This window comes from Branchiostoma floridae, chromosome 11 (assembly GCF_000003815.2).
Source record: "Branchiostoma floridae strain S238N-H82 chromosome 11, Bfl_VNyyK, whole genome shotgun sequence".
Classification (NCBI taxonomy): Eukaryota; Metazoa; Chordata; class Leptocardii; order Amphioxiformes; family Branchiostomatidae; genus Branchiostoma; species Branchiostoma floridae.
This window is the reverse complement of record NC_049989.1, coordinates 6,862,554-6,872,655: the sequence shown is the minus strand read 5'-3', so window position 1 is coordinate 6,872,655 and position 10,102 is coordinate 6,862,554. Positions and strand designations below refer to the sequence as shown.

The following is a 10,102-nucleotide window of genomic DNA, read 5'->3' as shown; positions in this document are numbered from 1 at the left end:
CCTGTTCAATCTAGTTAGAACAGGACACATCCTTTCATCAGACTGAGTGTAACAGAATACCTCTACAACATGCTATATCTCTGATCTGCATGTTCAAAAACAACATCATACTAGAAATGAGAGATTTGCGAGCAAATGAAGGGTATTTCACACCCCTTCAAAAAAATGACTTGTCGCCATGGCTGGAGGAGAAGAAACACAGGAAAAGAAGTGCATTTCTCTCCGTGTATTATTCGGGTTGAAATATAAACCTCGATTGCGTTTTCCATTGCGTGCAGACAGGTATGTTCATAGTCAGACGCGTACGTGGTGTTTGGATCAAGTTTAAACTTTATCCATTTTCCATATGTCTGAAACATTTGGACTAATAATCTTGTCTCAGAGTCACAAAGTTTGTACATCTGTGTGTATATGAATGTATTTTGGTGCATAGTTTTCAAAGATCATTTCTACCACGGTATGCGATATTGTTTGCTTGCGGAGTAATAAAGTTGTGGGACTACCATATTAGGAGTATGCTGCGCTTTAATCCTGTATTATGTATAGGTGCTGTTTTTCTGCCCTACTAAAGGTACTATTCATAAATCACCGTTTCATCCCACCCGCATGTCTGTCAAACACACGCGTACCACCCAGCCATAGCTTCCATGCCTGACATGTCCGCACAATGAGCCGAGCATAGTCCTGTCAGTTACCGGCTCCCGGCTCGTGATAGTCCTGTCAGTCACCGGCTCCCAGCTCGTCTTACCTCCCGAGTAACGACCTTTCTAAATATTGAACCAGCCGCTATGATACGTCTGCAGGAATTTGTGAGTGTAATAAAAGTTTTGGGTGTTGTTCAGGGGTGGGTCTCGGAGAAGGGCTAAGCTTGTGCGGGACTTGTACAGACATGGGCTCGGTAGACTACGTGGGTGCTTCCCGCCCGGTTGTGAAGAAGGAAGCCGGTGCTGTTGAAGTCGGGTTGTCGAGCGGCGGGATAGCTGGTTTTCGTCTGGAAGTCTTCGGATCGCCGCAACCTGTACTGCGATGGTAGGTGGAGGCAATTTCCTTCTTTGTATCAACATCATGCCATCATAACCATGCGCAATGTTCCTCAAGAATTATTGCGCAAAACTGATACTTTTTGAAGTAACAAGGTTCTCCATGACCTACATTTTCTGATGACAAATGATTTTGTCTTTATATTGACATATTTCTGTACTTTATCAGTTCTATTTATACCTGTCCACACTCTTCATAATCAGGGCCAAGTTCAGATGAGTTATGACAAGCTTTGACGGACTGAATTTATTCCCTAAGCGTATATCTCTCGTCATCCAAAGATAGCGATCGGTGTTGGTGTTTTGAAATGCAAAAGTATTTTGAAAAGTGTTTATAGTTTCGTTAAGCTTTTGTATAAGTGTTTGTCTATGAATATCAAAATCCCATACCGATATAGAACATTCTATGAGTCATCTATATATTGGGACGTATGTGTAAGAATACATGGAAGTATGGCAAGGTCAAGTTGAACGTCCACTTTTTGATGTGTCAAAGTTTTATCTGCACACGTAGCCTGTCCATGATATGCGATAAAAAGCAACATCCATATAGTAAATGTATGTCATCCAAAAGTCTCCCACGTCGCTCTTTATTTTCAATGTCTGATCTCGTAAAATGGAGAATTTTAGTCCGTAAAATAAAGAATTTTAGTCCATTGATAACGATGTCAGTTGTAAACCTGCTATCTGTAATTTACTGAATGTCGTCTGTATTTTTGTGTAATAGGTCAAATTTGATGTGCACAAGTTGACAATCTTTGTCACCACTAGGGGAGCTTGTTAATGTTTGATATCCTGTGTTTTGGAAGGTTGGAAGTTTATTTTAGTGTCTCATAAACACAGTTATCGATTACAGCTAAACAGTTCATATGTAACAGAACCAGAGGGTCGCGGTATATGATACTTGGACCCCCTCCAATCCATGCAGACGTGTCGCTGGTCTGTTTTCAAGACTCATATGATTCTTGTTGAAGTTTCCCTTGTAATTCTGTGACCAACCTAACCATTCAATACATTGTAGCTATCATAGTCCCTAGATTCTCAATACTTCAAATAGGCCAGAAGTTTATAACAATTTTAATTCGATGCACAAAAGTTAAACAACAATACCATTTGTAACTGAAACCGTAGCATACTCAGAAACCCACAGTAGGAGCTAGAGAACAGACAGTAGCAGAGAATCAAACATATCGTTGAAGATGTAGTGATCTTTGACAGATAATTTATTGCATAGGAGACATACATATGCCCCCGCCCTATGCTGTGACGTAACCATATGTTGCATTGTGTACGTGTGGGGGCTACGGGGTCTTGTATGTCCGTGCCACGGCACAGGGTTCCACGGTTTGAAATTATGTAAGTGCTTCAGGGTCTTGTATGTATATGGCACGAGGTTAAAGTGTGCGCGTGTCGAAAGTCATTAGGTCACATATATAATATGTGTAGCTAAATGTGGGTCCCTACTGCCGCCGGGTCATAAAATACAGCGGTGTACAACGGTTTGTTGTAGGATTGCACCTCTAGGTCGCATTAGAGAGAAATAACATTCATCGACATATCCATATGATATACTGTGTTGACTATCATCTGTGAATTATTAATTTTCTTAAAGGAAATTGTTTGCCTCCGTGTAAAAAAGCTGAAGCAAAGATGCAATTTATGCATCGATATCTTTCCTTAAAACATTGATTGTTTAAGAGGACAGATCGTCACAGAAAAGAGCACAAGAGTAAAAGAGTTTCTTCAGGACAACTGACACCATTGATTAAAACACGACACCCTACGGAAAAATGTCGCCATGTAAGATGTACACGTACGAGGGCAGGTTAATAAGTTTTCGGCCTCACCCAGAAACGATAAGCACAACTCAAATTTAGGGGCACATCGTACGGTATGAAGCCTTTTATCCATATCATCCAAATTTTAAATCATTTCACTCATTACCTTGCAGGCAACGTCTTCTTGAAAATCAGTAGATAAGCGGTGAGAAAAACAAGGGTGAACTGTGATCAGACATGTGTGGGTCGAGTTCCCATGCCGGAAATTCTTCGAAGACATTGTGAAAATGTTTCATAAGGATTCCCTTCGTATTTCAAGTAGAAAGACGTAAGTGTCTGACTTCCAGCAGAGCAATTAAAAGCAAGTTGACCCGCACACCTCAGGTCGCAGCTCAATTGTCCATGTTTTTTCCTTCTCTCTTACCTAACGCTATTGGGTGTAGCCTGCAATTAAAGAAGTGATCATAATAAATGATAATGAATAACTTGAATTTTGGTATACATTTATAAAGACTTCGAAATAAGAGCCGTGCTTATTATTTCTGGATGAGGCCGAGAAGATATTCTACAAGCACCAATAGATTTTCGACATAGAATCATTCAGCTGCCATTTAAAATGTACATGTATATAGAATCGAATCGCCAAACGGTGACGAACTTGTATTCCCAGGGACCCTGGTGCTGGTCAGAAGACGGGCGCGGTGGTCTCCCCAGACGCGAGCGCCGCCACCCCGTACAGCAAGTCTATGTGGCGGCGGTACCGTACCATGAGCGGGCCTCCCTCGGGGACATACAGGCCCCCACCCCCGCCTGAGCCGGACCGCACGCCCGGGCTCTGGAAGGGGTACGGCCAGATGTTCTCAGGAGACTACGAGTCGTACGACTACGGAGCCTACCATGCTTGGTTGGCGGACAGGTACAGAATTCTAACTGTGCTTTATTCAATTTGACATGCAGTTACTTTTCCAACCAACCGAGTGACCTGACAACCAATGTAATCGCTAACATTGGATGGACCCCGTCACTCCGCCAAAATCGTTCGTTTTCAAGTTGTGGACTTCTAGGTGTACATACTAGTATACTGAAGTGATCTCCAAGCAGATATTGGGAGGAAAGATAGCGTAACATTCTGTTTGGTCGTTGTCATGACAACGGACTATCAAAGAACGTTTTCATCTTCCCTCCCCGTATCTTCTCAGAAAGTAACTGATAACGTTATCACCTGCCTCTCAGGTACAACTACCAGTGGTCCCGGGACTACTCGCACCACGGCCCGCCCGACGCCCACCCCCGCTGGCGCAGCCACCGCAAGGACGTCTGGATAGACGACAAGGAACCTTCCCGTGTGCCTCTGCGCCAGCAGGTTCTCGAGGTCGGTTTTGGACGGTCTTTTTTGTCTGTTTCACGTTATAGACCCTACAGCGAATATCCTCTTAATATCTTAAGTAGACTGTAGCTTTCGCTGAAGCCTTCATCATATTTTCAGACCCGTTAGGGTGATATTTAGTTGTCCTAGTCTGTATGCACCTTGGGATCACCAACTTCCTAAGCTGTGCCGTGTATATCTTATACATACGCATGTACCCTGACCCCTACAATAGGAATATTCTGAGAATGACAATATCCTTAACAAGATACCGGTTACCAGTGTGATCGATTTTGCTTCCGCCAGGACGACTCGAACTCTTTCTAAACCTGCATTAGTGGGATTCTCAACAGGATAACTTAAGACTACATCTTATATCAATGTTTTACTAGTGATGGACAGGTCTAGCCCTGGGGAAGAGGTGATCGTAAAATTTTGGTGTTGGTTCCCTAGCAGCTTCTATTAGAACTGAGTTACTCCAACATGATGCATATTAGTGGACCGCTAAAACTGATACAGTACGTGGCCAACCACCTGTCCGGTAGCACACCACTGGAAGGACGAATGAAATATTATTGTGTACCACTTCAGACCCAGGACGAGATTGACCGCTCGTACACGTACGAATGGAAGCGGTACCTGGAGTCGAGCTGCCGCGCCACTCCCCGTGGCCGAGACTACTCCTGGCTGCACGAGAGTCCCCGCACGGCGACCCGCCAGGCCCTCATGGACCACCCCGCCACCTTCCTGCACCGCCCCAGGCCCAAGTGCATCGTGGTGCAGGGGAACGAGGCTTACTTCACCTGTGCCGTGGAAGGCAGTCCCGAGCCTACCATAGAGTGGCTGAAGGAAGATCAGCCTATAAAGGTAGCTTACTTATATACTAGTAGTCATGCCATTAGTACATACATGCTATACAAGGAAAGTGTTGAACTGTAGGTTCCAACACAAAAATTTGGACCCGAATTTTCATGACATTCTTCATGATTCCGGCGTAGCAATCCGTGATAGTCTCCAATGCCAATAGGACCACATAAGTATGCTTGCACAAATGAAGCCGCATTATCCCACTCAGAGAATGATGAAGCAGCTGTTATCAGTAGAATTCTGTGCAAATGTTGTAATACATTCTGTTGGATATCAATTCATTCGTGTTCTGTTAGGCGCGATGATATACATCTGTTTCATCGACTGATCTAACATACTGTTTTTATTGGAAATTATATCCGAAAGAATTCGAATGTAACTTTGGACAATAAAACGATCCCCTCCATCATATCACACAGGCTCAGTTTGACGATGAGAAATGATATCCCAGGGAATTTAATTCAGGACGATGAAACAATCCCATCCATTCTCGCGCAGATTGACGGAGAGAAGTACAAAGTGAACCTGGCGCAGGGCGTCTGCACGCTGTACGTCAGAGAATGTGACGTGGATGACGCAGGCACGTACACAGCCGTGGTCACCAACCAGCTGGGATCCACCAGCTGCAACACTGTGCTGCAAGTGGCAGGTAGGCAGGCCAGTCGCGTAGATATCTTTAATCTTTCAACTTCTAAATTTATAGCAATCCATATAAGAATGTTAAAGCATAAGACATAGACTAAACATGGAAAGCATAGTAAGAAAACTGCGTTTGTCACGTTCATATTGTGACCCAACGGTCTTCTTCAGAACGGATGACCCATCTTGTCTCATCGGGTATGTTTGACCGGTTACCGGAGTGACGTGTCTATATAGTCACGTGGTAGGAGTGATGGGTCATTCATCATGAAAAAGTCTGTGGGTTCTCGTTTACAACACTGTACGTCACAGGTTTCAGTCGGATCGTAAGTTTAAATTCTGATGAGCTTGGAAATATTGATGATTTGATTTTCTAGAGTCGACCGACGATTTGTGGACGCAGCCTGACTGGTGCATCATGGGAGGCCTGGTGGGGAAGCCGATGAAGAAGAAAGAGAAGAAGGAGGAACCTCCACCCCCTCCTCCCCCTGAACCTGAGCCCGAGCCCCCCAGGGAACCCACCCCACCGCCGGAGCCCAAGGAACCGAAGAGGACACGGTCGCTGTTTGACGAGAATCTGAGGAAAGAGTTTGTTGCTAAGGAACGGGAGGAGGCAAGGATTGAGGTCACTTTTACAGGTAGGCAGACACGATCGTTTAGTAACGGTTTACATTTCTATAGAAAATACAGGTTCAAAAATGATCAAAATCAAAGTAAACGGCCATTTCTAAAGTGAATAATTAGGCATTGAATAAAGAAAAATAACAACTTTAACTGTCTACAACTAAAATAATTTCTGTGTATTTGTATCAGCGTCAACTTGTGACCAGTGGTAAAGCAGTTCAAAACGTGAACATGTGTGGCGATACGTGTATTAAAGTTGCAAAGGGAAGTTTTCTGCGTTTGTTTGCAAATGTCGCCAGTTCTCCATGATTTGTTCCCACAGGAGACGTCCCGGATGAAGTGGTCTGGGAACAGATGGGGAAACTAGTCGCCGAGAGCAAAACTAAAGGGATCAGTTTTGAACGAGACGGCAACACTTTCGCCCTGGTTATCAAGGTGAGGGTCTTAACACATGTAACGTTATACGACGTTTACTCTGCTAACTGTATGTTTTATCATCATCATGGAGGAAATGATTGATGAGAAGCCTTGATTATTTATCTTATAATCAGAAATGGTGATAGTTGGAAAAGTTGTGATAACTTATTTTCGAAATGTTATTTCAGTAATTGTCTATTTACTAGTACTTTAATATGATAGAGGGGCGCTATCACATTTTTCTCAAGTTAGTAAGTAGACACAAATTTAGACCATTTTTTAATCTTTGTTCTTTTACTCTTGAATTAATGTGATAGAGGGGTGCTATCACATTATTTCACAAATAGATATCATCTTTTACCTATAATTAGTGAGTTAATGTGATAGAGGGGTGCTATCACACTTTTCTCTAATAGACAGAATGTTGTGAATTGAAGAGACAAAATCACAGGTAGCAAAGTTTGTCAATTTCGTTTCAGATTTTCAAACAGGAGCAAGCGCCATGTTTGCCTTTTGTTTGTCTTCTTGTTTCGTAGGACGCAACTTTGAAGGATGCAGGCGAATATACTTGTGTTGCGAGGGACAAGTGGGGAACGAACAAGCAGGCTTTCAGGCTTACGATGAGTAAGTATCATTATCATCAATACGCTTACAGTTCAGCAACTAAGTAGGTGGCTCGTTGACAGAAGCGCCTTCTATCGAATTTGTTCAGATTGCATGTATTGCCCTTCATAGTTGTTTTTCGTAGATATTCCGATTTGCACCGCAGCAATGTTACTTCAATATCAAAATCGTGCTGCACACACGCACCGAGCAATGTCAAGCAATGTTTACATATGATGTGGTAATCATTGTAGTTAAAGGAAGTACCGGTAAATGTTAACAAATTATAAATATGTTTCTATACCGAGTCTGCAAATCCACTTGTGAAAATGAACATCGACGACGAAGCGGTAACATGTACCATCTTATGTGCGCTCTGACTCTAAAATCATGTTTGCAACTGCAGAAAAGGGCGGCGTGCGTAAGCTGGCCAAGCCTGAGTGGTTTCTGGTGCCGGAGTCCATCTCTGTCGCCAAGGGCTCCTCAGCTAAATTCTACGCCGAGGTGGATGCCGCACCGGCCCCAACAAGTATGTCAGCTCCATTTTCCGGCATTTTTTTCAACTTTCTACGCAAAAGCATTAGTCTTCGGTACGTTATACATTATAGGTAAAGCACGGGGTTCGATCGTAATCGTATAAAGCGTTAACAACTATTTAGATTTACAAGATTTTATCAGACTTTATTATATATATATCACCACTATGATTTGACGAGTTGGTTTTATCTAGATCCTTTTTAGTTAGATTTCTTTGAAAAATGTCAATTTCCCTATGACTATGTTTTTTGGTCTCCCTTGGATATAAAAAAAATGTCTATTGATGAACACAGATGTTTCGAAGATTGATTAACTGAATAAATGATCTGAATACTATGGCAATGACATGACATTTCTTTCTGTAGTTGACTGGGTCCACAAGAAGAAGACACTGATGGGAGGAGGCCTGTACACGATCGAGCACAAAGGCCGTGTGTACAAACTGGAGATAGGGAAGGTCACAGAACGCGAGGCTGGGGACTACAAGGTCGTCGCACACAACTCCATGGGTGAGATCAGCAGTGACTTCAAACTCGAGCTCAAGTGACGTCACTTCCGTTTCCGTTGATTCATTGGACTGCGCTATCTTCTTCCACTTAAAAAGAAGAAAAAAACTAGAGAGACATAATAATCATATTACACTGGGACATTTCGTCCACGCTTTCAGTTTTGAAGAGATTGACCTGAACGGCAGCGATAGCGCTTTGTAAAGTCGTTAGGAAAGAGAATTTGGTTTAGCACAATAATAATATTCCACCGTGTAACTTGACTTAAGACAGTTATCGTGAAGGCTTAGATTTGTTGAGATTGACCTACCAGCTCGACGTGTTACTGTATCAGTGTTAACTTGTGGGAACCGTTTTGTATTTTGAAGTTTTCGGTATTAACATATAGACTTGTACAAGTAAACACGGATGAGAAATGTAGAACATAGAATTATACTAGCTATAGATACCCATTGCAACAGTAGAAGAGAAACGTAACTATCATTTACAAGGCTGACTTCTTTATTTTAGATACCTATACTTTGGTTTAAATAAGCTGGCTTGGTATGAGGGACAGATTTTCTTGCTTGTTCTGGATCTAAGCTTCGGGGTTTGGTTTTCAAAGCATTGTCCAAGACGTGGCGGTATTTCAAACACCCGAAAACACCAAAGACCCCCAAGTTTCTTGTCTGCGTGTTTTAAAACACGTTCTGAACTGAGCTTCTTCAAGTTCATGGCAAATATAGGTTTGCTCCCAAGGCAAAAACAAAGTACAGATTTCCATTGAACAAAGTTGGCTTCTGTACATGTTCCAGATGTTTTAGAGTATAAACTGCCGCACGTTGACAGACAAAATGCAACAGATATAAAGGTTTCGTCACTACACAGTTATGGTTAACTCTGAGATTTTTGCTACATCGCATAACTGTATTTGGGAAGCAAAAGATGAGAAAACACGACGAATGTTGACTGATGGACTACAGCCGAAGTCTTGAAGTATGTAGTCACTACTTTGGGCAGAGGCGTTTCTCTGAAGTGCTGACATGCGCGACCTTTAGAAAGCAGGCTAAAGGCGACTCAGGCCGACTAATCACGCTCCTGGCAGCGCTACCACTGGTGGTGGGAGGGGGCTGACAGCTAGAGGTTGTGTAAGGTAACACAGACATCGCTAAGGGCGACTCTGCATATATTTAAAGATGTGAGATTCTTATCGTAATACGACTGCAGCAACAAGTGAACTCTGTGCCTAACTTTCGTTGTTTTGACAATAGTTCAAAATCCTGGCCCAGTCCGATCACACACCTGCCCACTGTACATAACACCTATGAAGTGATACCGTCTTTGTACACGATGTAACGTTATTGGCACAGAAGCGTTTCCTTCCCTGGAACGGTATTCGGCATGTCTTACACTCTCGCTAAATGATGACGATGGTGTCAAAACTTAGCTGGATGAGTAGCAGTTTTCTTAGGGTCAATGTCCTTCGTAGCCACATCCTTTTACGTTTTACCTGGGCCGCGGCGGCCGCAATGTTTTTATAAATATGGCAACAGCGATGCAAAATGTTGTGGAAAAACAACGTCACCGAATCTATATTTCGTCACGCTAAACTAATAGTCCCAGGTATTCCTAGTATGTCGGCATCCTGGAAGTTTCTAACCTGTACCTGGCTTCCGTGGAGTCGAGTATACGTTGAGCAACAACGGCATTGTGTGACAGGAAATTTTACTTAGAACGCGATATCTA

General features: G+C 42.9%; 1 protein-coding gene across 1 annotated transcript; it reads left to right on the top strand.

Moving 5' to 3' along the window:
* Nucleotides 1-807: 807 nt before the first annotated feature.
* On the top strand, nt 808-8,864 carry LOC118426442 (myosin light chain kinase, smooth muscle-like). The gene is made up of 10 exons (XM_035835821.1): nt 808-1,029; nt 3,489-3,734; nt 4,052-4,190; nt 4,776-5,051; nt 5,550-5,700; nt 6,068-6,328; nt 6,637-6,749; nt 7,268-7,355; nt 7,741-7,863; nt 8,237-8,864. The coding sequence occupies exons 1-10, from the start codon at nt 890-892 to the stop codon at nt 8,416-8,418; spliced, it is 1,719 nt and encodes a 572-aa protein (XP_035691714.1). The 5' UTR covers nt 808-889; the 3' UTR covers nt 8,419-8,864.
* The last annotated feature ends 1,238 nt before the right edge of the window (nt 8,865-10,102 follow it).